The following is a 26,543-nucleotide window of genomic DNA, read 5'->3' as shown; positions in this document are numbered from 1 at the left end:
CGGGGGAGGGGCAGCCAGAGTCAGCAGATATGTGGGGTGAGCCCACTGAGTGAGGAGACATGGGGGGCAGCTCGACTGGGCTGGGGCCCCAGGGCCTGTGTGGGGCCAGCAAGTGGTGCCAGGGACAGCAGGACGCTGAGGTTGTGCTCCTCCCACCAGCCACACCTGTCCTTCATGTACGCCGGCCCCCGCTGCTGATAGAGCCCCCTGAGGTCAGGAGGGGAGTGGACCTGGGACATCTGGGGCCTGTGGAGCTGGGGCTGAGCCCTGTCTTGGGGACTTCCCACACTGTCCCATCATGGCTATCCCCTGACCCCACGAATCCAGGAGCTTATGGGGGCCTGGAGAAGGGGTCCTGACCTCAGCCCCGCAGTCAGCAGGACAACCTGCTGTCCACCTGCACTGCGTGAGCTCCTTGTGCCATCTTTAGGGACACTGAGGGTTGAGGGGCAGGTGAACGTGGCAGTGGCTGTGACCCTCCTGGGAAAGTGCAGGGACTCTGCCGGTCATGCTGACTGCTGGCCCCGTCCTGGGCTGCATACAGCAAGAAGGACGTGGGCCCCGGGGGTGGTTCAAAGGCCAAGGGCAAGGGGAGCCGCAGTCAGTGCAGCAGGGCCTGGGACTGGGGCCACCCCTGGGGTCAAGGCTCATCTGCAGAGCCGGGCATGGGAGGGGGGCTGCCTGCAATGGCGGTGTCTGGCTGCTTGTGGGGACACGTGGTGAGCCGGCCCTAACCCCGCCGCACGACTCCCCAGGACTGGTACCTGCGTCGCACCCTGAGGCCCAGAGTGGCCGTGTCTCTGCGGTTCTTTATACAGCAGATTGGTTGGCAATTGTCGTGCTGATAACTGCTTTTTCTTGATCTGGGATTTAGTTCTAAAACAATTAACTGTCATCAATTAATCTAAAAAGAAGAATTTACTTTCATTTTCAGAGTAAAATATTTCATGTAGGAACTAAAATTTGTACTTATTAAAGAAAGCAAGCCTGAAGTTCACCCTGCGTCACTGGTTTAAGTTATAAAGGGGAGCAGAGCTCCGGGGGGTTTGGGGGGAGATGGCCACACGGGTAACCCACTGCGCGCTCGCTCATCTTGCTGTCTCGCGCACGCTCTGTGCCATGCACTCCGCTTGCTCAGGGGAAAGGGGTCCTCGCCAGCTTTTGTGGGAGGCTCACAGGTGCTCCTGGTAGGGGGCTCTGTGGGCCCCCCTCCCTGTTGCGGGGAGGCCCCAGAACTCCTGGCTTGGGGCCACCGTCGCTCTCAGGACTGTTCTGTGACTTGGTTTTTGCAGCTTCGTGTAACTCAAGAGTTCTGAGGTCCGTGGCCAGCTGGCCCCTGGAACGAGAAGGACAGAGTTCATTACTGGCTCCCGTGGCAGCCCCAGGCCTCATCTGGCACACGGGGGGCCTCCCAATGGTGGGGGACAGCGTGGCCCCGGGGGCTGGGGAGAGGGAGCAGCTGGGTGGCCAGGCTGCAGGTGCGGGGAGCGGCCTCGCCTGGTTGGAGGACTGCTTCCTGGCTGGGGCGGCCCAGCACTACGTCCCGCTGTGCGTGGGACCATCACCCATCACCCGTGCGGAGGCGCCAGCCAGCTGCCCTGAGGGGGTGCCGCTGGCCTCTCCAGCACTGTGGACCCTGGTTGTCTTCATTTTGTATCAAGGTAGGACCCTGGTAGCAAGTCACATGTGGTCCAGCATGGGGCTCCACAGCCTCTCCGGTGAGGGCCGACTTGGTATAATTCTCAGCCCTGGACGTTAGTGTGACCTGAAGCATGAAGGACGCCCACAGTCTGTGCCTACAAGCCACGTGTCTTACTGGCTTCTCCGGACATTGTTCTCTACCGGGTGGTCGCAGGCACTTATCAGGGCAAGTCCTTGGCTGCAGGCTGTGCTCTGAGAGGTCCTGGTGTGGGAGACTCCCTGAGTGCAGCCCCCAAGGCCACTTCTTTGAGCTGTTCCCCGTTCCAGCGCTCCCGGCGGGGAGCTCACACCTGCGTTTGACTGGCACTTCAGGCAGAGCCTAGCGGCCCCCACAGCTCCCTCTCCCCGGTGCTGCTGACGTGCGGCTCTGCCCCGCGCTCCTGTTCGGTTTGTAAGTAACACATCAGTCTGTCTCCATTGACTTGAGGCAGTGTCTCTTCTTTTCCCTTCCATCCTCCTCAAAGCTACTTTTACATCCCCCCTCCCCCAAATAACATTTCTTTCTATGCTTTAGCCACACCATGCTTTTTGGGGGACTGTTGGTTGACTCTCAAAAGTGAAGTCACAAGGAGGGTTTCCGTAATTGTCAATGTGGAAATGTTGGTCAGTGCTGGGCTGAGTCGTGTGCCAGGATTACCCGCCCTTGTCGGGAAGGTAAGCTGTCAGAAGGAAGCTGTGTTTGTGCACCTGCCTGGTGGTTCTGCTCTGAGACCTGGTGGTTATGGATTTGGGAAAATCCGAGGTTTCAAAGTCCTTTGAGTGGATTCTTTTTCTGAAATCCCATGAATGTTTACATTTGTGACACATTACTCTTGCATCACCACAGCTTTCTTGGGGTCCTTTGATTTTTCTGGAGTTCCCAGTTGCCTTTTTTTTCATTGCACTATGTATCATAAACTCATTTAAGTGTGTGTGTGTGTGAGTGTGTGAGTGAGTGTATAGAGGGAGAGAAAAAGAAAGAGAAAGAAAAATGGGGGAAGAAGTAGATGGGAGTGAGGAAGGAGAGAAAGAGAGACCATTCATTTTATCCAGTTCTCTTTCTTTCCATGGTAGCCTCCTTCTGAGAGCCCTCTGTGCTTCTTCAAACTGCTATGTTTCTCTAAAAAAGTCACCTTCAGGGGTGCGTGGGTGGCTCAGTTGGTTAAGTGTCCAACTCTTGGTTTCGGCTCAGGTCGTGGTCTCATGGTTGTGAGACTGGGCCCTGTGTTGGGCTCGGCTCTGGGTGTGGAGCCTGCTTAAAATTCTCTCTCTCCCCTCCTCTGCCCCTCTCCCCCTTCTCTCTCTCTCCCCCCCAAATAAAGCCACCTTCGGGGGTTTCCCAGGACCCCCTTCTGGATGGGATCTGTTACTTCCTTCTGGTCTACCACCTCATTTTGTCAGGTGACTTCCTAGGAAAAGTTACATGGAAGAAAAGTGTTCTAAATTACTCCTCTGTGCACTCATGCCCCCACGGGAAGTCCTTTGCCCCAGCACTTTCAGCGAATTTTTGTTCCATTAGCTCCTGACCTCAGGTAGATGGAGCAAAGATGCCAGTCTAATTCACCTGCCTTTTTTCATTGCCTCTGTTTACATTAAAGCTCCTGAAATGTGTTATTCTTGTTGAACCGACATCTTTTCTCTATCTCTTGACCCTGCCGCCCTACTGCAGTGACGTGCATGGTGACAAACCAATGGTCCCTTCTTAGTCCTCACTCAATGAGCATTTGGTAATAGTTGAACATTCTTCTGTATTCCTCTCTTCACTTAGCTTATGAAATTCCACATTTGTGCTTTTTTCCCCTACCCCACTACCCATTTTCCCGCAGTCTGCTTCGCTGGCTCCTCCTCAGCAAGGAGTAACCCCGGGTCAGCTTGGAGGCTGTCCCTTGACAGTCATCCTGGGCGATCCCATCCTTTCCCCTATGCTGAGGGTTTGCATGGCCCATCTTTATCATCCTTCTCCTTACAACCTATGTGTGTCCTTATATTTAAAGTGTGTCTCTTGCTGGGGTGCCTGGGTGGCTCAGTCGTTAAGTGTCTGCCTTCAGCTCAGGTCATGATCCCAGGGTCCTGGGACTGAGCCCCACATCGGGCTCCCTGCTCTGCTGGGAGCCTGCTTCTTCCTCTCCCTCTCCCCCTGCTGTGTTCCCTCTCTCGCTGGCTGTCTTTCTCTCTGTCAAATAAATAAATAAAATCTTAAAAAAAAAAATAAAGTGTGTCTCTTGTAAACAATATACAGTTAGGTCTCAGGCTCCCCCCGCCCCGACAGTCTTTTTTAAATTGGAGTGTTTAGGTCATTTACATTTTATGTAACTACCGATAACGGTTTGATTTAAGTCTGCCATCTTTCTATTTGTCCCATTTGTTCTTGGTACATTTGCTCCTCTTTTCTGTCTTATTTTACGTCAAACAGGTACTTTTTTTAAAAGTTATTTTACTTTCTTTTCTCATTAATATTTTTGCTTTACTTCTTTCCCCTTATAATCTCATTAGGAATTATTCTAGGGCAGTTGTTCTCAGAGCCGCAGGCCAGCAACCCCTGGGGGAGATCCTTACAAATGTCATTACATTGCTTTATTTATTTATTTATTTTTAAAGATTTTATTTATTTATATGACAGAGAGACAGGCAGGGAGAGAGGGAACACAGCAGGGGAGTGGGAGAGGAAGCAGCAGGCTCCCAGCGGAGGGGCCTGATGCGGGGCTTGATCCCAGAACGCCGGGATCACGCCCTGAGCCGAAGGCAGACTCTTAACGACTGCACTACCCAGGCGCCCTGCTTTATTTTTGAAGGCGATTTTTGCTGGATATAGAATTCTGGGTTTTCTTTTAGCGCTGAGGTGGTGTTAAACCACTGCCCCCTGGCCATACTCCTCCTAGTGAGAAGTCATGTCCTACCGACACTCCTCTCGATGTGAGATGCCTCCCTTTCTCTGGCTAGTTTTAAGATTTTCTCTTTTTCTTTCAGTTGCATCAGATGAGCAGTGATACGTCTTGGCCTGGCTCTCCGTGTTTCTGTCCTGCTTTTGCCTCAGTGAGCCTCAGGGATCTGGGGCCGATCTGTGCAATGCCTTTAGGGGAAAATCATGGCTGTCCTTTCTTAAAACATGTCTTCTGCTCTGTTCTCTTTCTCTCTTTTTTTGGGACTCCTGTTACAATGACATTAGAGTTTTTGGAGCTGTGCCACAGGTCTCTGATGTGCTGCTAGGGTTGTTTGGGTTTTTTTCTTTCCTTTTTTTTTTTTTGCTTTCTGAATTTCAGTTTGGGCAGTTTTTGTTGACCTTAGAGTTCATTAATCCTTTCTTTTGTGTCCAGAATGAATTCTTTTGGTCTATCCTTTACTGTAATTAAAAAATATGTTTATGAGGGAAGAGAAGGGAGAGAGAAGAGAAAAAAATATGTATTTATAATATTATCTTAAAATCCTTTTTCTGAAAATTCTAATGTTTGGGTTAGCTGTAGCCTGCTTTTATTGGCTATATTTTCTCTTGAGAATGGGTCATATTTTTCTACTTTTGTGTGTATGGTATCCTTTTTATTGTATGCTGGACCTTGTTTATTTAAGAAGACAGTTTAATTGCAGTAGGGAAGGTTCTTGTTTTTTCCAGAATGGGCTCAACTTTCCACCTCAGGCGTTCTGGGTGAGGCTGGTCAGTTTGATCTGTGCAGGACTTTAGCTGGGTCAGGACTGAGTGGTCACCTCAGTGTTTCTGTTCAGCTCCAGCTAAGTATCTCGAGGGCGTGAACCCCACAGTGTGGACGTTTCTTTTTTTCCCTGTTGTTTTGAATCTGTCACGGGTAGAAGCCCCGTGAATCCTCGCTGAGGAAATGAGTGAGTGAAGCAGTGAAAAAGCTCCTGGGACGTCCCTGTCGAGGCTGTGCCGGCATGTGGGTCCGCTTGCATTCCGTGGCCGGGCAGGCTGTGGGGCCTTTTGCTGTGACCTGGGCCTGGGGTCTCGGGAGCCTCTGCTGTCCACTTCCAGCTCCTTCCTTTCGTCAGATACCAGCTTCCCGGCTTGTCAGAGCTTCCTGGTTCATCTTTTCTCCTCATCTCTGTGCTCAGCCTCGTTGGCGTTTTTCCATGGTTTGGTCCTTCTTTCAGCTGCTTCTTTTTCCAGCAATTACTGTCTTTGCTTTCCTAGAGCTCTCTTGTTTTCTCACCCTTTTTGTAGATTTCTTGTTTTGTGGATATAGCAACTTACTAAATCTGAGCGAGTCAATGCAATAATCAGTAAAAAGCCTTTCTAAATACCCGTTTCTACTGGTTCACTTCTGTTTCTGTCTTGGACTCCCCCTGGTAACATGTAGTTGGCTGTTTACCTAGGGGAGGGGGCCTGGGGGGTAGGTGTGGCTCCTTCTGTATGAGAAGTAGGAATGTTTTCTGGGTCCCTCTGGGAGGGGACCCCTGCTCACAGCTCAGAGTGTGGTAGGTCTGGTGGGGGGCATGCTCACGGCGGGGACTGTGCATTAGGCCTGTCAGAAGGAGGAAGACTTCCTCAGGGCAGCCTCCTGGCCCCTAAAATATTGGATTTTGTCCCAGTCTGTGTCCCATTCTGGGCCTGGAGAGGGGGATGCCACACTGGGTTGTCCCCACATCTGCACCCTCAGTTACTGTCACATCTGTCTTTGCAACCCTACCCTCAGGCCCGCCCTGCACCCCCTGGCTGACAAGGACACCTGGAGCTTCTCTTGGGTCCCCTGGAGACTGGCAGGCCCAGTCCTTGTCCTGCCCCTCATCACCGGCCCCCTGCCTTCTGTTTCTAGAATGTTCCGAGCTTTCCTTTCCACCACCAGGGTCTCTCATTTCTTAATCCAGAGGGTGGCTTTGACAGTAGACAAACACAACGGACCTGGGTCTGTCTGGTGGGCAGGGCTCTGGCAGCCTCTCCAGGCACCTGCCCACAGCCCGGATCTCTTTCCAAAGTCCCCCACCCCAAGCGTCTGTCCCTGCCCCCTCTTTTCCCCAGAACTCCATCCAGTTCTGCCCCCTCTTCCAACACCTGGGCCAGCAAAGTCCTCTTGGGGCCCATCTTCCTCCCTCCAGTTTCCTTCTTTCATTTGTCCTGTGTCCTCAGTGGAGACACCTTCTGAATGGTGCCTTATTGTGGTCTGCTTAGGAAATGCCTCTGATACTGCCTGAACCCATGCCGGCCTCTGGGTGGGGGTAGGGACTGCCTTGGCCACTGAGCCTGGAGGCCTGGGTGCTTGACATGCCCTTGGTGTCCAGCTTCTTGACCCTTCTCAGCTTTGACCTTGGGAGGCTGTCCTGAGTGTCTCATGGGGGAGGAGGGCCATGACCCCTCCCTCAGCCCTTGGACTGGGTCCTGGCAAGCAAGTTCTTAACCCTAGTGGGTGGTCCCTGTCAGCATCTTCCAGCTGGGTGAGGAGCCAAGGGGGAGCATTTTTGGAGGAGGGGGCACGCCCCGTTGTCTTCTGATTTTCAACTGGCTCTGGGCCCGAAAACATGCCAAGCCTCTGAGGGCTGACTTTGGGCTTTGGAGAGAGAGTGCCTGGCTGGACTGGCCCCACTGCAGGGATGCCCTGGCTGCACACGCAGCTGGGCCCCTTCTTGCGGGCAATGCCAGACTGCCTCTGGGAGGGGCGCGGATTAAGGGTAGGATGCTTAGCATGGCAGCCGGGGCGGGGGAGGGGGGGTTCTCATTCTATCTTTACCACAGGCAGGAGAGGGTGTCAGGACACCCCCGAGGCTGAAGGGGCCAGCGAAGCCCGCACCCCAGGAGGGGAGGGGGAGCTGGGCTTCAGAGCCGGGTCCTTGCCTCGGCAGAGCTGCGGAGAGGGCCAGCTCCACCAGCGAAGGGCTTTCGGGCAGCAGAAGAGCCCCACTCTCCTGCCAGAGCTCTGGAGTGGGGGTGGAGGCCTGGCCTCTCCGCCCCCTCCCTTTTCCCCTCGGTCAAGGGCAGCAGGAGGAGGGCTCCGGTCTGTCCTGCGGCGGGGGGGGGGGGGGGGGGGCAGTCCCCCACGTGGTGTTTGGGTGCTGTGGGTGGAGAGGGCGGGGAGCTTGGCAGAGGCGGCCCAGCGGCTGCAGCGGGTGTGAAATATTTCAGGGCTTAATTAATTTAATTTGAGAGGTTCCTTTTCAGAGCGCGAACAGTTGTCTCCCAAGAGACGCGCGCCGCCGCCCCCCCCCCCCCCCCGGCGCCTGGTGGGCGAAGGAAACAGCGGAATCTATATTGAGATGGAGCCTGTTGGGGGCCGGTGTTCCCTTCCTCCCTGTCCCCCTCCGGGTCCCCCCATCGGAGCCTACTTCCCAACCTGGGAGGAGCGCGCGTGGGCGTGAACCAGGAGCCCAGAGCCGGCCGCGTGATGGTGGGGTGTGGGGGTGTCTCTGCGAGCTGCGGCCGACAGGGCCTCCACCGCCGAGCCCAGAAACGTGGGCACATGGGGCGGACGCACGCAGCTTGGGGGTGGGGCGTGGGATCCGGCACCCCATCCCCCAAATAGAGGAGGAGGAAGGGTTTGGGGAGCTCGGAGCAGCCCCAGGAGAAGGCTGAGAGAACCAGGGCGCCAGCCCAGCACACCCCACTCCCCAGAGCTGGGGGCTGGGACCTGCAGGCGGGGAGAGGAGGTCGGGTGGGGGCACGGGAAGAACGCAGGCCCTGACGGTGCTGCGGTGAATGAGTGCCCTTTGATGTCTGGGCAACTTCAAAGGGGCCGCCCTCCCGCGTCTGCGAGTCCGCGGAGCCCCTGGCGGGCAGGGCTGGGGAGGGAGGGCTCCAAGCCGGCGCGTCTGCCTAGGAGGTGCGTTTGAAGCTAGTCCGCTGGATCCGGGCGCCCTCGGGTGGCACCTAGGGCAACTGGGCAGGCAGGGGTGCTCCTGGAGCCTGGGAACCAAGCCTGCAGATGCAGTGCCCCCACCCCGGCAGACGCAGCATCCGCCCTCTGCCTGCGGACGCGTGGCCTTGGAAGCCAGACGTGAGCGTGGGCGGCCCTGGACCAGCCCCGGGGGAAAGGAGAGGGCGATGCTGAGGGCTTGGGGTGGGTGGGTGTGGGTGCCCCCAGCCCTCTTCCTGAGCTCAGGTCTCGCGTCTGGGCCCCGATCAGGGTGCGTGCGGGGGAACTGCTGGCAGGAAGGCGGGGCGTGTGGCTCCTTATTCAACGGAGTAGACACCAGGCGAGGGGCCTCAGGCTGCACCTTCCATCCCTGAACTTCCCCAGCCTGACCACAAGGCCCTCACTCCCAAGGAGGCTGAGGCTGCTGGGAGTGGGAGTCAAGCAGCTGGAGAGGGCCCGTCCACTGTCATGTGGTGGGAGGCAGCTGGGCTGGAGGGGCTGAGCGTCAGCACGGCCCACACCCCCATCTTTCACATGTGCCCAGTGCCGACTGTCTCCCAGCACAGCCTCCCCGGGAGTCCCCCTGCCTGCTGTGAAGAGGTAGCACCCAGGACCCGCTGGGGCTTCCAGGCTGGGGGTCTCCCAGTGGGGCCTGGACTCCTGGTGGGGCCCGTCATCCCACTGGAGGCCAGAGGGACCTTGCATTCTCCCTGAGCATGGGGCTCAGAGCCTCAGGGGATGGAGAGCAGGCATCGATCCCTCCGCCAGGCTCCATCCCCATCCCACCCGGGGGGAGCCCCTGGCAGGCCCTGGCCTTCTTGACTCTCCCCAGCTACAGATTGCCGAAAGCAGGGTGCTCTTCCAGGAGGGGTGGGGACTCCTGCCTCCCCCCCCCCCCCCCCCCCCGTGGAAGGAGGTGATCTAGCCTCGGAGCACTGGTCCCTCGGCCCTACTTGCACACAGCGCCCACGCACCAGAGATCTGGGGCGGGGCCTCTGGAGGCTCCTGCTGGTGCCAGAAGGGCTGTCCAGAGAGCCGTGTGCTCCGCCGGTTTCCTGGGTGTAAATGTTACCGCTGCGCTGTGACCCCGGAGGTGGTGCAGGCAGGCCTCAGGGCCAGGCTCAGGAAAGAGCAGGGGTGTGGCTGGGGGAGGTGCCCAGGGAGCACTGACAGCTGGCTCCCCATGGCACTCTGGCTCTGGCCTCACCCCAGCTGTGGAGCCCTGAGCAAGTCAGCTGCTGTGCTTGGACCCCAAGCCCAGGGCCACACTGATCCCCTGTTCACGGTGCTGAAAGGACTCTGCCCCCCACCTTTGGGGGAGCGGTGCTGGGAACCTGGACTCGTTAGTGTCTTTGGGGTTCAGCCTATGTCTTTGCCTTGCACCCCGCTGACTCCCTAAGAGGGTGCTAGGGGTGCTGGGGGTGGGGCTTGTGCCTGCACAGGCACAGGCAGGCTTCAGCCTGACCCCTTGGGCAGAGGCAGGAGAATGGGCCCTGGGGTCAGGTAGGCCCAGCCTCAGTTTCCTCTTCTGAGAAAGGAAGTGGGGTGTAGTGAGGATCAAGTTCAAGAGGAGGACCCTCAGGAGCCTCCTTTCTGGCCAGTGGTCTGGCTGGAGCAGGCGGCCACCTCTGGGCCTGCCCATTTCCCTGAACCCACCCTGCCCCGGGGCCTTAGCATGGCCCCCCAGTGACTAAGTCTGCAGCTCACAGGGTGCCTCCCTCCAGGGCTGTGCCTGGTGCAGGCAGGGCAGTGGTGAGAGCCTCTTGTGGGGAAAGCAGAGCCCCCTCCCACAGACCCTCTCCTTGAAGTCCCCAGAGGCCTGCTGGGTCGAGAGGCCGGGGAGGGGCTTGTGGGCAGGGCGGATTGCCGAGTGTGTGTGGGGGAGAAGCTCCCGTCAGGGTGAGGGGTCTGGAGACGGGTGCTTCGCCGGGGTCGTAGTAGGAGACGCAGAAAGCCCCTCTGAGCTGCATCTGATTCGAGAGAAAGGAAACTCAAGGGAGATACTCCCGTGAGTGGCGCAGATCCTTGCTGGGGTCCTGGGGCCGCCGTGACGAACTGACTCCTCTGTGGTCCCCAGAACAACGATGACTCTTTCTCCAGGTCGTAGGGGCTGCGCTCCAGGCTCCCAGGTTTGCTGGCGCCCCTGGAGAGCCACGTGTGCACGTGGTGCTTCTCTGAGCCTCTCACAAGAGTCCTGTCATTGGATTTAGGGGCCGACCGAAATGCTCATAGTCAGATGCTGATGCCGAGATCTACAAATTCGCCTCTGCAAAAGCTCCCCCCCCAGATAAGGTCACATTCACGGGGTCCAGGCATTAGGACGTGGATGTGTCTTTTGGAGGCCACCGTCCATCCCCTACACAATCCATTTGTGGTTTGAGGCCCCAGGGGGAACCCACGGTGTCCCCAGTTTTGCAGCTTCCCGCCCACGGGCTCGGGAGCAGCCCAGCTGGTGCCCAGAGCCCTTGGTGGTCACCTGGAGCACAGTCCCCTGTGATGTTCTTCCTGAAAGTCTCACTGCGGCACCAGCCGGGCCCCCCACAGCTTCCGCAGGTGCCCCTAGCCCTGGCTGAGGCTGAGTGTGGGGGTGAGGAGGGGATGGTGGGGAGCCAGAAGGGCGCGAGGGGCATCCTCACCTTGCCCCAGTAGGGCAAGCCTTCAGCCCAGCCTTGGGATTCCCTGGCCACCCAGGCACACCGTGGGGGGCTCTGTGTCAGGGGAAGAGATGGGGTCAGTGCAGGAAATGGGACAGGGTGAGGAGTTCCCGTCTCTCAGTGGACACCCAGTGGCAGGAACTTCCCCAGCGTTGAAGGGAGAAGGATACAGACACCCCCAGGGACCGGGCAGCACTGTGCCCTAGCAGGAACGGGATGGCTGGGTACCGTCTGCCCCTCCCCGCCACCAGCATCCACGCAAATGACCATCCCTGCCCAGTCGCACCCCACCCCTGCCCCTGGCCCAGGGGCGTTAGTGCTCAGACGCAGGCTGGGGAGCTGCCCAGCAAGCTGGGGGTTGAGACGGGCTAACAGAGGGGCTCCAGCCCTGGGAATCCACCAAGCTGGTGTCCGGGGCTGCTCGCAGGGGACGGGGATATGGACAGAGAGGCACAACAGACCTGCCCCCGTGTGCCCTCCCCCCCCCCACCCCGAGTCTCAGGGAGAGAGCTCCATGCTGTCCAGAAGGGCCTGGGTGGGATGGGCTGTTTTTCCTGCTTGCACAGGTGAGGGGAGGAGACTCAGGCTGGGGCGCTTGTCTGGGCGCATCTGCCTGGACCCCCAGGCTATCCACTGCTGGGCTGTGCACCCGGCTCCAGGAGGCCACTCCCCACGTTTGTTCAGCTCATAACAAATGCCAGGCCTGGGCATTCACCTGGATCCTGGGGGTCAGAGGCAGAGCGTCATTACCTATTACCTAACAAGGTCTCCCCAGAACTTGGCCTGAGACCGCGTACGTTGTCTCCTGGGTCCTGAGCCGGGCGGCCCTGCCCAGGGGTCTCAGCAGGCTCCCAGTGTGGGTCAGGCTGCGCTGGCTGCACGCCCCAGTTCTTGGCCACAGGGTGTTGCCTCAGGACTAGGCAGCAGGCTCCTCAGAGCAGGGATCCCAGGGAACAGACCCCAAAAGGAAGCTGTGGTTACCACCCACCCCGAAGGATGAGTGGTTCTTTCTGCCACATTTCATTGGCCACACAGGTCAACGAGGTGCAGTGCAGGAGGGGCCATGTGGCCGGGAGGCTGGCTTCCAGGAAGTGGGGTCTCTCGGGGTCCTCCGGGAGGCTGCCGCAGTCTGGAGAGGCAGGGTGATGGTAGCAGGAAGAGGCCACAGGGCCACGTGCAGCTGGGAGCACTGCAGAGAGCCACCCTTCTGTACGTGTGGCCTGCGCTCATTGCCTCTGCCCACGAGCGGCTCCTGGGAGCCAGGGGCGGGACCTCTGCAGCCCCCCAACCCCGCTCTCCTCTGGGCTCAGCTCAACACTCAGCTTCTCTGGGAAGCCCCCCTGGGCCAGCTGGCTGTGTGGCTCGTGGCCTCTAGCTGCGTGCCCAGGCATGTATGGCTGCATCAAGCTCCCATGGGGGGCCTTTGGCCTGTGGGGAACACCGTGCCTGGCCCCTTTTGGTTCCGCCTCCAGATCCAGGCATGTGGGTCCTGGCCTTGGCATGGGGCGGATGTCCATGTGGGGACAGTGGCCAGAGCAGGACCACCTGCAATGTCTGGGACTTGCCCCAGTGAGGCTGCCAAGCTGGCCCCCGAGAGCAGAGCCGGGGAAGCTCAGGTCCCAGAGATAGTCAAGGGCAGCGTGTGGGCTCTGAGCATGTCCAGGCCTCTCCCGTGAGGATACTGTGTGCTGATGCTGGGGGTGGGGGGTCCCCAGTCCCTTTCCCACCCATAGTCCTGTGTGCCTCTGCCCCTGCCCGCCCTCCCAGGCTTCTCTGGCTGCCCTGCCTGCTGTGGGCAGCCCAGCCCGGGGGAGATGGGGCTGGCTCAGGGCTGTCAGCCCTGCTGATTCATTTTCCCAACAGCCAGTGTGGTGCTGCCTCCCTCCCTTCTCCCAGGAGAGCCCAGGCAGCAGGGATGATAGGGGCCGTCCACGCCAGCACGACAGGTGTGTCTGCTGTGCGAGGCCCTAGAGACCGCTCCCTCTCGTGCCCACAGGTGGGGCCCCATGGTGAGGCCTGCTGAGGAGGCGGAAAACGGGTCCCCCTTGGCTATGCTTGCGGCCCTGGGAGCTGGCGGCAGGGTCCCAGAGGTGCGGCAGCTCGCGACGGAGGACGGGCCATTTCCCGTCGCGGGTGTTAGTGACCCTCCGCGTGGCCTTGTGAGCACTAGCGGCTGGACACTGGTTTCTCCCGAGACACGGATGGAGCCCTCCCCTGCCCTGCCCTCTGCCCTGGCTCAGCAGAAGCGTCCACCCCCCCCCCCCCCATCATGAGTCTCCCTCCCCAGAACCCACAGTGGGAACTGCTCTCCCTGGTCCCCCAAGTCCAGGGACCAGCTGACACAGCGCAGTCACCGGTGTGAGCACGCAGGCAGGGGCTCTGCGAGCAGGCGCTGGGCTCGGTCAGCACCGTGGACAGTGGCCCTCCTTTTCCTGGCCAGGTTCCTCTCCTCCCCTGAGGGACTTGCTGTGTCTGCACCACCGCTCACCACCCGGGAGCCTGCGACCCACTCCTTCCCCGCGTCTCACATCCAGTTCTGTCGCGGGCCTTGCGGGTGGACAGCTGACTCCCGCCCTTTCCCTGCGTTCTCAGCCTCCGCTGGGGGGGCTCAGGAGGGACTGCAGGATGCCAGATGGGGAGGCGGCCGCCGGAGGGCCTTCTGGCAGAAACTCCTGGCTCAGGAGAGCTGCCCCCCTGAGGGTGGGCCCGTGGCCGGGGCTGCAGGGGGGCAGGGTGCCGGGATCAAGGCGAGTCTGGAGAGTAACTGAGTCAGCAATGAGGAGGGGCCTCCTCAGGTGTCCACCCATGTAGATATTTGGTGATCTGGATGAGAAATGGCAAAAGCAATCATTTCTCCCTTTGCTCCCCCCGCCCCCCTGGGCAGGAGCTGCGTGTGCCCTGCGTGCATCTCGTCACGGGACCCTGCAGGGCCGGTGGTGTTCCCAGGCACCCGCAGAGGCGGTGGCATTCACGTGGCCCTGGTCCACGGCCAGCTGGCGGTGCGGTGGGGGCAGGCGTGGCTAGTGGTGCTCCTCTCAGGCTCTGGGCTCCTCCCTGTGGGGGGCTGTCCACACCTGGCACATGGTGGACACTCAGGATGTGGCTCTTCCTGATGCAACCCTGTCTGTCATCTGCTCCCAGACCCCTGCCCAGAACAGAGGGTGGTCTCTGGGCAGTGGGAGCCCAGGTCCTACTCTGGGGGCTCCCAGGGCTCAGGGGGCTCCAGCAGGGTTTTTTCTGAAGGACCATGACAAGAAGAGGGAGGTAAAGGATGAACCCCAGGAGACATCTGCTCAGGAGTGTCCTCTGCCCTGAGCCCCCGCCCTGCGGCGCCCTGCTCCCCACTGCTCTGGGGCTGCCCTGTGCCCCTCAGAGCCACGTGGGGCCCAGCACATGCAGGGCCAGCCTCCTCCCTCCTTCCAGACTGTGCAGTGGGAGGACTGGTCAGAGCTGCAGGGCCCGAGGAGTGGGCACTGCCTGCAGAGTGGTCCCGAGCCCACCCTAGGGAGCACCAGCCCGCCTGCAGCCCCCTGCATGCTGGCTCTCTGGCCCCCTCTGGGCGCCGTGGGTAGTGATAGGTGAGTGGAGGGCAGGGTGTGCAGGAGGGCCGTCCATAGGTCCCCTTGACTTTCCCGGCCAGACTTGCGGCCCCGGGGGGTGGTATGCTCATTAAAGCACACGCGTGTTCGTGCCAAGTCTGGGGTGCGGTGAGGACCTGCTGGGTGGTGCAGGCCCAGGAGGCCTGGGCTCTTCCTTGGCCTTTCGCCTGTGCCTTCCCCGGGAGGCCCCTGGGGCTCCTGGACGCCTGGAGCCTTCCTGCAGAGTGGACGCAGGCGGTCCAGCACCCTCCTGCACCCGCCGCCTGGGCCTGGGCCGGGCATCGGTGACACAGCACGCTGGCCCTGCTTCGGTACGCACACGTGTTTGCTGTAGAGACGATAATGTGTCACAAGCCTGAGCAGCGGCAGCTCTGGGTCATTAGGGTGACTGTGGGCCCCCCAGCAGACGCTGTCCCCCCACCATCCCGAGCGTGCTTAGGGGGCGCTCCCAAGGGCACACGGCCCACTCCCTGCCGCCAGGGAAGTGGTAGGACTGCTAGGAACCCAAACACCCCCTGCAGAGGACCCCAGGGCGGAGTCACTGCCCAGGGTGGCCAGAAGCTTCACTAAGGAGGGGCACCTGTACGCTGGGTTTTGAGGGGTGAGCGGGAGTCTGCAGGGCTGAAGACTTTCCTGCCAGAGGCAGCAGGTGGAGGGGGACGAAGACAGGGAGGGAGCTGCCCCTCCTGACCTGGCCAAGCCTCCTGGCTGGCCTCACCTGGGCTCAGCAGGGGGCTCCTGGGGACCAGGGCTGAGAGCCCTGGCGCCCAGCCCACAGGCCCTCTAGCAGCTCTGGGGGGCAGGGGCAGGCCCATGGCGTGGGGCACCTTGTCCACGGGGCAGCTGTGCAGCGGCTGGTGGTGTCCCCCGCATTCCCTCACGTCACACAGCGCCTGGCACAGCGCTCGGTGGGGGCGACACCAATGGCGCAGCTTTCTGCTTCTGGACGGGTGGCCGGCATGGCCGTCGAGCGCCCTGTCACTCGGACATTGTCCTTTTCTGGAAGCAGGATGACATTTCTCCCCACGTCTGTGACTTCTGCTTTCCGAGGACTGTGTGCACGGCTGCGAGGTGTGTGTGTGGGTGCGTCCTCCTGCCCATCCACCCGGTACCCTGGTGCCTGAGCCATGGCTCCCGAGCCCCATGCTGTCCGGGGACGTCCTGTCCCTCCCGTTGTTTGCTGCAGGAACCGGCCACCAGAGCTGGCCCTGGGCCGTGCCCACCTGTGTTGGGGATCACACGGTGATGGCGCTCGGCCTTGTGGGGTCTCTCGGGCTCCTGTTCCAGCCGCTTCGGGCCTGGAGCTCTCTCCTCTGGGGAGGTGTCCGGCCGCCTCGTCCGGTGTCTGTCCTGGGTCTTCAGGACTTGGAGGAGCTTGTCTCTCGCCTGTGGAGTAGCGGCTTTTGCTGCCTGTTCCCCAGCTCCCCCTGCCCTGTCAGCCTGGTTCTGGGGACTCGCCAGGCACGAGTTTTGCTTCTAACTCTGGCTGGTGCCTGCTGACTGGGTAACACGGCCGGTGGCAAGAGCTGATCCTGTCTTGGGGGCAGTGAGTCCCTGGGCCTCCAGCCCTGAATTACCGACAAACGCCAACTGCGCCCTCCTGCTGTGCGCTCTTCCCGCTGACCTTTCGAGGTTCAGGCTCAGGGCCAGATCACAGGCAGCCAGCAAGAGGCCCCAGGGTCTGCAGGCCTCCCTGGGGTAGGAGTTGGTGGGGGGCCTCAGCGGGCACACCTGCTGGAGCCCAGGAGCCCATCTGTCCTTCCTGGAGCGTACACACGACCTTCTGGCCCTTGGGCACCACCCAGGATGGCCCACGTCCCCCACCTGCCCTCCTTGCGCCCGCCTGCCACTGCTCCTGCCGCTGTTCCTGCATCTGGGCAAGCACGGCGTCCTCTCTCGGCCAAGCTCCCTGTGCACACGGAGCCCAACACCGGGGGAGGGCAAGACGCCGTGCTGGGAAGGACAGCCGTGACCGTGCTCCAAGGAAGGACACAGAGACCTCGTAAAGTCACGGACATGCGGTCCATTAAGGGAAGGTGTTTTCTATGCATTTGACAAGGGATTCATTTCCCATAAAAACTGAGGGGCTCTTGCAAATTGGTAAGACTCCCCCTGCCACTCAGGCGAACCCAGGCAGCTGGTGAGCATGGCAAGGAACTCAAGGTCATGGTTAAAGCAGCAACAACTGGCGGTGGGGGATGCGGTCGGGATCCCGACTTTGATCATGTTAGGATAACACAGTGTGGGCGTCCCTCAGTGTTCTCAGAAAGGGCATCCCAGGGTCGGGCTGTGATGCCAAGGTGAACAGGGTCGCCTGGCCCTCCATGCCCCCAAGTGCTGGAGGTGGGTCCAGCCGTCATGATGGCCTTCATGTGCCTGCCTGGGAAGGAAAGTCACCTTGGAGAATGTCAGGGTTGGGGGCCTAGGCTCAGGGACGGAGAGGCGGGGTGTCCTGGGCCACAGAGCGGTCCAGCCAGAGTTCTGGAGGGTGCTGGCAGCAGCCCAGGCTGCAGTGGGGGTGAGGCTGCTGGTGGCACCAGGGGCCTGTCCCAGCCGGGGAGGCGGAAGCCTGGCTGCGGCTACAGGACAAGGGGGGTGGCGACCAGGACGACTGAAGTGCCAGGACTCAGGTCCTAGAAGTGGGACCATGAGAAAGAGGTGAATTAGTGTTCTGTCCTGGGGGGGGGGTCCAGGCATGGGGGCCATGGGGTGTGGGAGGCTGGGGTGGTGCTGTCCAGGGAGTGGCGTTGGGCCCAGCCTGCTGTCCTGGAGACGGCTGCGAGCCAACCCCGTCCGGGCACCCTGTCCCGAGAGCTGCAGGCTGAAAGGGGAGGTTGGTGGGTCGGGTGGCAGAGGCTGAGCATCCCGGGGGGAGGGGTCCCTAAGGGGCCAGGCAGGGGGTGGCCCTGAGCCTGACGACACCCTGGCTCCCCCGCGGGGCGGCTGAGCAGTGGCTGAAGGCCTGGAGTGGGGGACTCTTGGTGTCATGGTCTCCAGAGCAAGGGGGAACTCAAGGAGGTCAGGGGGCTGGTTCCATTGGCGGGGGATGTGATGTGGGGCAGGGACACTCCGAGACGGAGCTGTTCTGGGCAGTGACCAAGGAGCACAGGACGGTGGACAGTGGCTGTGGGAATCCAGCTTGGGGCGCATGGGGTGGAGAGGGGTGGGGGCAGGGCCCGGGCCCCAAGTGAGGGGCCTGCAAGGGGGAGCAGTTAGGTCCCCTGCTGGTTGGGGCCCTGGATGGGGTCTCAGGGAGCTTCTCCACCCCACAGGCCTTGTGAAGCTGGGAATTCACTGTGTCACATGCCAGAAAGTGGCCATCAAAATTGTCAACCGGGAGAAGCTCAGCGAGTCTGTGCTGATGAAGGTGAGCTCAGGTGGGGGCCCTGCGGTGGGAACCCCACGGGCTACAGAGAAGCCGGACCAGGTGGGTCGCCCTGCTCGGTCCTGCTGGAGCACAGGTGTGCAGCTCCGGCCACAGAGCGGGCTCCCCGCGCTGGCACTCTTGACCATGACCAGCACCCTGCACCTGGCTGCCCCCTCGACCCTGCCTGCCCTTTCTCCTGGCCTTAGCCAGGGGCACCATCTGGGCGCTGTGCCAACCTGCTGGGATAGCCAGCTGGGCCTTAGTTTCCCCAGTTAGATTCAGGAGGCCCCTGCCTCTGAGGAGGGAAAGAGGACGTGACACTTACCGGGACCGCACAGACCCTCCTCTTCCCGCCCTCCTCCCTGCCCGGTCCTGGGAGGCCCCTCGTGTGGTGCAGTCTGGACCCCCTTTGGGACTGGACGCCCAGTGGGAAGGGGTTGTTCAGGCCTTGGGTTCCCCCACCTGCCTGCTCACCCGTGGGTGTGGAGCACTCAGACCTTTGCAGGCAGGTGGCACTCTGGGGGTTCTCTGTCACCACGGCTGCCACCTGCCCTGGGGACTGTGTCTCATGCTCTCGCAGACCTCTCCCGTGGGGGCACGTGGGGCCAGCACGCCTGGAGGGCAGTGATGGGCTGCCTGGGGGGTGGAGGCTGATGGGGGGCTGCTGACGAGGAAGAGGACTGCGCTGGAGAGCAGGGAAGGACTTGTGCGGGCCCCACTGGGGAACCCCCGGGACCGCAGCTGGGGCAGTTTGAAGGGGAGGTGATGCTTGCTTCGGTGGGAGTGGGCAGACCCTGACCTTGCCTTGGACAGCACCCGGACCCACACGTTCAGCTGGGGACACTGAGTTCGAGATGCCCATAAGCTCTCCGAGCAGAGAGACAAGAGCTCAGTGGCAGGGGCCCGGGGATCTAACTGGGGCCCACCCCCCTGAAGGCCTGGCAGGGCCTGGGTGGAGGGGTCGGGAGGCAGCCCCCTGTGTGATGTCCCTGGGATGGGACGGGCCAGTCCACAGAGGGGCAGACCCCATCGCTAGGCTGGCCCTCCTCCAAGCCTCCTGCTGCCCCCATGACTCAGCTGAGGCGTCCAGGGGGCACGGCCCTCGACCCCTCAGAGACCAGCCAGAGACCCCTGGAGGGCAGGGCGGTGTGGCGTCGGCATCCCCCACAGCCCACCCCGGGGCTGCGGGTGGGAGGTAACGCGCCTGCCCCCCGCTGGACCTCTTGTCCCCGAGCAGGTGGAGCGGGAGATCGCCATCCTGAAGCTCATCGAACACCCTCACGTTCTGAAGCTGCACGACGTTTATGAAAACAAAAAATATTTGTAGGTATTGCCGGGTGTGGAGAGCCTGGGCGGGGCCTCGGGGAAGGCACGGGCAGCCCGTCGGGCAGGGGGCCCTGGCAAGGAGGGAGCTCTCGGAGGCTTCCGTGGTCGGCGCTCCCAGCCCAGGCCACGGCAGAGCCACCAGCTTGAACTCCCCAGGGGGTAGGGCTTCCTGGAGGCGGGGGCTGGTAGCCGGGGCCAAGCAGTGAGCCCCAGTGAGCGCCCCCCCATCCCTGATACTCTGCCAGGGCTCCCAGGGACCCTTCCCCATGCCCACTGAGCCCCCATCTGCTCCCTCACTGGACTGTGGGACGCCAGGCTGGCCGACGACTGTGGCCACACCAGGCCCCTCGTCGGGCCTGCTGTCGCACCTCCCTGGGGTGTCCGGCTCCCACACTGCTGAGAGCAGCTGACCTCTGAGGCCAGCGGAACCCTCGCGTCCCAAGCACACCTGGGTTGGCAGGTGGAGCCCCTCCGCCAAGTCACCAGCTGTATGGCCTCCCTGAGCTTGCCTGGGCTGTGGGTGGCAGTCCCTCCCAGGGTCACTGCAAGGGGGCATCCAGGCCTGTCACTAGTGCTTGTGTGACTGTAGGAGACCCGGCCAATGATGCCCAGGCCCTCAGGGAGGGGCTTCCGTGGCACTTTCCTTGGGCACTTTGGCACTGAGTGAGGAAACATGCGCAGGGGCTGGCCCAGGGGACCCTCGAGGGCTCAACTCCAAGGCCCAGGTGCCCGTACTGTGCTGGGCAGTGGGGGTTGGGGCATGAAGCCGGAACCCGAGGGCTGCCCCAGGGGAGCAGGAAGGCTCAGGCACGCGGGTCGAGGACGGCCCCTAGGGCCAAGCTGCAGCCTCTCCGACAAGCGACTCACTGTCCGGCCGTTTCCCGCTGTGCTGGCTGGGACCCAAGTGTTGGAGGCACTTAGTCAGCACGGGTGTGGGGGTGCTGGGGCCCCTGACGCTGTGAGCGTGAGGAGCTCTGTGCCCCGAGACACACACCTGTATGAGCCCCCACCATCGGCCTGACCGGGGGCCCACCTTGCAGTGTCCAGTGGTGTCCCATGAGTTTGGGGGCAGGTGGCGTTGGCCACCTCTACACACAACACGCAGGAGACCCCTCATGCCTCATTTCTGCCAAGATCCTGGCGAGGACAGACCTGGGGGGGTGACAGGCAGAGCCTTGGGCCACAAGGAGGCCACCTTGGGGGTGGGGGTCAGGAAGCAAGGGAGGGCCTAGGACAGCAGCCCGGCGGGGGACACAGCCCAGGTAAAGGCCGGATGACAGGGACACCACGCCTAGCACGAGGGTGATCAGGTCCTGCGGGCCCCCCACTCCCCAGGACTCCCAAGCCCCCAGGCCACCCAGGGAGCCTGCAGGTGGAGGGGCGGTCAGGGGCCCCCTGCCAGTGAGGTCACCCTGTGGCCTGTGCTGCGCTCGGATCCTCCTGCTTGGGGAGCAGGGCGGGACCCCAGGATGGCCCCTCCTGCCGGAATCCCACCCAGTGCCCCCTTCGCAACCGATCCCTCCATGCCTGCAAGACCAGCTCTGGAGATACCCTTGGCTTCGTCCAGCAACTCCTTGGGGGTCCTGCAGGCATCCATACCCACACGTCCCAGGGGCCGTGCTGTGCCCCCTGCCTTGGGGTCCCTCCCTCCATGCTGCCACCATCACCGGGCCAGACATGCCCCGCCCCTCCAGCTCTCCCCATCCTGCCCTGCCCTCACTGCGGCCCTGCACCATAGCCCAGAGGACCCTCAGTCCCTGGGCCCCTGCCCGTGACACAACACAGCAGATGGAAGGGCACAAAGGGGCGGCAGAGGGGAGTGCCAGGCCTTCAGGCCACTGGCCCACAGAGCCAGGGAGCCCGGGGCCCTGTCAGAATGCCCCTGGTGGCCCAGCCTCCAGCCCCTGCACCAGTCTAGGCCTCCAGGCCACCTGGCCCGGGGGAGCTGAGGTGGGGCAGTGACCACCTGCCAGCTGGGCCACGCCCACCTTTTTCCTCTGTCTTCCAAGACCCAGTGTGAGGGCCACCCCTGCCCCAGGCCCTTGCTCACCCTGTTTGGAGGTCTGCCCTGATGGCCAGGGCTCCCTGAGGGCCCGATGTCTGATTCATGCCCCTGTCCTGGGAGCCCAAGCTGGGCTAGCCACGGAGGGCCTAGAATGGTCACGGCCCCAGCTTGCGTAGGGGTCAGCAGCCACAGTGCCCCCCTTGCCTGGAGGCCGTGCTGTCCTTCAACCAGGGGCCCAGGGCTGGTCCCGGGCCTGGATTCCCCACAGCAGAGGGCTCCCCCCAGTCGGTGCCGGGAGTGGGCCTGCCAGGAGTTGGGGTGGTGGGGCCCTCGTGCCAAGGGTGCTGGAGGCCGGGACAGGCAGAGGGTGGTGCCGGGACGGATGCCGGCCGGCAGCCTCTGGCCGGCGCCACTGTGGCTGGGTGGCCCCAAGGAGGGCGGGTCGGAGCACGTGCAGCCCCGCGACGCCCACCCGCCCCCACAGGTACCTGGTGCTAGAACACGTGTCTGGCGGGGAGCTCTTCGACTACCTTGTCAAGAAGGGGAGGCTGACCCCCAAAGAGGCCCGGAAGTTCTTCCGGCAGATCATCTCCGCGCTGGACTTCTGCCACAGCCACTCTATATGGTGCGCGCCCCGACCCCGCGGGGCGTCCCCGTCCCCCGCTAGGCACACCCCTGACCAGGTCCCTCCGCCCCCCCGTGTTGCCCCCGTGCCCCTAGAGCAGATGGCACACTCTCTCTCGACCCCCTTTCAGGAGCATTAGGAAGCTGCTGTCCGCCCCAGGTTCCAGGAGCCCCCTCCTCCGATCTCTCAGGGGTCCCGGGGCCTGGTCACCCTGGACTGGGGATCCCAGGTTGGCCTTGGCCCAGAGCACTTATGGTAGGGGCTCCAGGGAGTGAAGCAAAGCCCGCCCTGGGGTGGGTGGGAGCACATGGTGTGACCCAGAGGGTCCCCGCTCCTCTGTCCCCAAGACCACCTGTGCCGGGCAGGCGACTTCCCATTGGTGGCCTGTGACATCACCAGGCCAGGCTGCCGCTAGCCCAGTGCTGCGTGGACGGGCTAGGGGCGGGGAGGCAGCTTGGGGACGGGTCAGCCTCAGTGCCGCCTTCCCTCCCAGCCACAGGGACCTGAAGCCGGAAAACCTGCTCCTGGATGAGAAAAACAACATCCGGATCGCGGACTTCGGCATGGCCTCGTTGCAGGTTGGCGACAGCCTGCTGGAGACCAGCTGCGGGTGAGCGGCCAGGCCGGGAGAGCGCCGGGCTGCGGCCCCGAAGGCCCCACCCCGCCCCGTCCACGCAGCCAGTGGTCTCAGCTGTCCAGCTGGGGGGCCTGGAGCCCCAGGACCCCCGGCTCTGCCCCCACACTTTGCCGCAAAGTGCGATGCCGTGAAGGAACCCTGCCTGGTGACCGTTGGGGCCCAGGGCCCCCCTCGGCTCTCTGGCAGGGAAGGCAGGTCCGGCCCTCCCCGTGGCTGTTGGCTTGCTCGGTGTGCACTCAACCCCGTGGGCCTTCCCGCGACGTTCCTGCCAGGCACACCAGCACTCCCAAACCACGTATCCACACCCGTGCACACGCAGGTACACGCCCGGACACATGTGCACACACCCACACACCTGTGTACGTGCCCACACGGCCATGCCCACACCCGCACCCACGCACACGCAAGTACACGCCTCTGTACGTGCACACACGCCCCTGCACAGCTGCACACACACAGCCTTCCGTGTGGTGGAGCCCACAGGCTCCCGTGCCTCAGTCTCCCCCGGAAGCACACAGTAGGATTAGGTTGTGAGGGGGTCGGCACCAAAGCCCCTAGAGCCTCCTAGTGGGCCTGGGGGTACCCCGGAGGGGCGTCTCCTGCAGGCAGAGTGTGCCTCCGGGTGGCTCCACTGCTGTGGTCCTGGGGGGCAGCCCTGAGTGCAGGCGGGGAGGGATGGCCAGGGCAGACAGCGGGTCCCGAACCTCGCGCCTGACTGCTGCTTTTACCTCCAGATCCCCCCACTACGCCTGCCCCGAGGTGATCCGGGTAAGTAGTCACAGCACCACCCCCTTGTCGCTGCCTGTCCAGGGGGCTTCGCCACCTGAGCCTTGCAGACCCCTGGGGCCCTGGCCGCCTCCCTCCCACCCCCTGTGCCGGGGCTCCACCCTCTCTGCGGAGCCCGGAGCCCGGCCGCTCACCCCGCCAACCCCACTGCCGCCCGCAGGGGGAGAAGTATGACGGCCGCAAGGCAGACGTGTGGAGCTGCGGCGTGATCCTGTTCGCCCTGTTGGTGGTGAGGCCCCCCCCTCCCCCCGCGGCGCTGCCCCTGTGCGCCCCTCCCGAGGTGACCCCAGTCCCCTGCCGGCAGGGGGCGCTGCCCTTCGACGACGACAACCTGAGGCAGCTGCTGGAGAAGGTGAAGCGAGGCGTGTTCCACATGCCGCACTTCATCCCGCCCGACTGCCAGAGCCTGCTGCGCGGCATGATTGAGGTGGACGCTGCCCGGCGCCTCACGGTGGGTCCCGGACGGGTCGGAGGACCCCCCCACCCCCAGAGCCCACCAGGTCCCTGCCTGGGACCGCCCTGATAGGGCCCGGGTCCCATCTCCAGCGTCTCCTCCCAGGGGGAAGGGCTGGCACCTGCAGGGGAACCCCGCCTGTGCCTGTGTGTGGCCCCCTACGGGGGGCCCTGGGTGTGCACAGTGCGTGTGCGTGCGCACGTGTGTGAGAGCACGTGGGTAAGTAAGCCCTGGGTGCACGTGCCCACGCACCTGGCCGTGTGGCACATACACAGGTGTGTTCAGGTGTGCAGGGGCGTGTGTGCACGTACAGAGGCATGTACTTGCGTGTGCGTGGGTGCGGGTGTGGGCATGGCCGTGTGGGCACGTACACAGGTGTGTGGGTGTGTGCACATGTGTCCGGGCGTGTACCTGCGTGTGCATGGGTGTGGGTATACGCATGGGTGTGGATACGTGGTTTGGGAGTGCTGGTGTGCCTGGCAGGTGAATGCCCACTGATGGCGACCCCTGTGTCCCAGGCTTTCCAGGGCCTGGTCAGCGTGACTAGCTCCTCACGACCGCTCTTGACAGCTGGGGGCCGGGGAAGGCATGAGGGAAACTCCTCCTCCTGAGAGAAGCCTCTGGCCTCCCTGCGGCTCAGCTCCTCAGCTCGAGCCAGGAGGGCTGGTCCCCAGAGCAAGGGCAGCAGAACTCCCCTGGCTGGCCTCTCCAGGACAGGGGTGGCCCAGTGCCCAAGAGGCCGCCCTCCCCCACCCTCCCAACCGGGCTGTTCCGAGTAGATGTGGGGGGAGAGCAGGGCCGGCCCCCAAGCCTCCTGCTTTCACCTGCACCCAGCCCCTTCCTGTGCTCAGGAGGGCCTCCCTGGCTGCTTCCCCTGCCCTCCTCCCTTGGCCTTCCTCCCGGAGCCCTGGACCCCGGAGGCCACTCTGCTTCCGTGCTCACTCCCTCTGCGGTCCAGGCCCCCCAGCCCTGCCTGCAGGCCCCTAGCCCTGCCCACCTTCCTTCTCTCTCTGGGTCCGCATCTTTTCTTTCACCTGGGGTAGGCAGGCTCAGGGGTGCTAGCCTGGAGCCTCCGGGGACACAGCCCCTCCCCACACTCCCCACCCTCCACCCACATTGTGCCCATGCCCTCTCTCCCTTTCTCCTCCCCTCCGCACCCTCCCTCCGCACCCTCCCTCCAGCCCCTTCCTCCCCTACTCCTCCTGTCCTGCTCTCTGCGCACTCCTGCGCTCCTTCCCTCCCCGTGCTCCCGCCCCCCCCCTCCTAACGTGGGCTCCTCCGTCCCTCCTCGTACTAACTCCCTGTTTCTCTTCCCTTGTAGCTAGAGCACATTCAGAAACACATATGGTATATGTAAGTAGCTTTTCCTCCCACGTCGCCTGCTTTGCCTTTCACCTGTCACCATGGCCTGGAGGGCCTGCTAGGGAAAGCGGGGGGTGACCCAGCCCAGCGCAGGCCTGCCCCCAGCCTCAGCCGCTCCTGGCTCTCAGGGCCCCCAGGCCGGCCTGCGCTGGGCAGAGGCAGGATGCAGGAGGCGTGCAGGGGCTGGGCGCAGGGAGAGCAGCAAGACTCGGGGCCCCGGGAACGGGTGGGCCCCGCCCTCCCGGCACCTCGGGGTGGGGGCGGAGGAGCCCTAGGCTGCGGAGTAGAGGTGTGACCCCGCGGTGTCTGTCATCCACAGAGGGGGCAAGAACGAGCCAGAGCCAGAGCAGCCCATCCCCCGCAAGGTGCAGATCCGCTCGCTGCCCAGCCTGGAGGACATTGACCCCGACGTGCTGGACAGCATGCACTCGCTGGGCTGCTTCCGGGACCGCAACAAGCTGCTGCAGGACCTGCTGTCCGAGGAGTACGTCAGTGGGGGGCTGTGGCGTGGTCTGGGGCCCCAGCGGCCCCTCCCAGGCAGGCGGCCACAGGGTGGGACGCCACCCAGGAACGGACTTGCCAAGCCTTCTTGGTGCCTCTCGCCCACTGCAGGGAAAACCAGGAGAAGATGATTTATTTCCTTCTCCTGGACCGGAAAGAAAGGTACCCGAGCCATGAGGATGAGGACCTGCCCCCCAGAAATGAAATAGGTATAAGGTGGCCGGGTGGCCTGGCCCCATGCTGCCCCTCCCAGGCCCAGCGGCCTGCCTGGCCCTGACCCCTGTCTGCACACAGACCCTCCCCGGAAGCGTGTGGACTCCCCAATGCTGAACCGGCACGGCAAACGGCGGCCTGAACGCAAGTCCATGGAGGTGCTCAGCGTGACAGATGGCGGCTCCCCAGTGCCCGCGCGGCGGGCCATCGAGATGGCCCAACATGGCCAGAGGTGCGTGCCTTCCAGGAGGACCCCCCCACTCCGCCTCCTGGCGGCCTGGCCTCGTCAGCGTTAGCAGTCCTCATGGGCTGTGCTGGGCCTGACATGGTTCATCTCTGCCCCCCCCCCCACGCCCTGCCCACGGCCCTGGGGCTGGGCCAAGGCCACTGGGTGCGGCTGGACCACGCTGTGCTAGGGGCTGGGCTGGGGTGCTCAGACTGCTTGTGCTGGACTGGACTGGACTGGGGTGGACTTGGCTGGGCTGGACTGGCCTGAGCTGGACGAGGGTGGACTGGGCTGGACTGAGCTAGGCTAGACTGACC

At 62.7% G+C, this 26,543-nt stretch overlaps 1 protein-coding gene across 4 annotated transcripts in view; it reads left to right on the top strand.

Annotated features, from left to right (window-relative positions):
• The window catches only part of BRSK2 (BR serine/threonine kinase 2), a 62,380-nt gene that overhangs the window by 20,790 nt on the left and 15,047 nt on the right, over positions 1-26,543 (top strand). For all 4 annotated transcript variants that reach the window (XM_048215717.2, XM_048215713.2, XM_048215712.2 and 1 more), the window contains exons 2-12: positions 17,997-18,091; positions 19,329-19,414; positions 21,907-22,047; positions 22,541-22,657; positions 23,419-23,452; positions 23,631-23,699; positions 23,775-23,921; positions 25,246-25,277; positions 25,606-25,770; positions 25,899-25,996; positions 26,082-26,232. In XM_048215717.2, coding sequence (XP_048071674.1) covers positions 17,997-18,091; positions 19,329-19,414; positions 21,907-22,047; positions 22,541-22,657; positions 23,419-23,452; positions 23,631-23,699; positions 23,775-23,921; positions 25,246-25,277; positions 25,606-25,770; positions 25,899-25,996; positions 26,082-26,232 — 1,135 coding nt within the window. The remainder of the gene's footprint in view (positions 1-17,996; positions 18,092-19,328; positions 19,415-21,906; positions 22,048-22,540; positions 22,658-23,418; positions 23,453-23,630; positions 23,700-23,774; positions 23,922-25,245; positions 25,278-25,605; positions 25,771-25,898; positions 25,997-26,081; positions 26,233-26,543) is intronic.

This window comes from Ursus arctos, unplaced genomic scaffold (genome assembly GCF_023065955.2).
Source record: "Ursus arctos isolate Adak ecotype North America unplaced genomic scaffold, UrsArc2.0 scaffold_23, whole genome shotgun sequence".
Classification (NCBI taxonomy): Eukaryota; Metazoa; Chordata; class Mammalia; order Carnivora; family Ursidae; genus Ursus; species Ursus arctos.
This window is presented reverse-complemented; position numbering and strand designations above follow the sequence as displayed.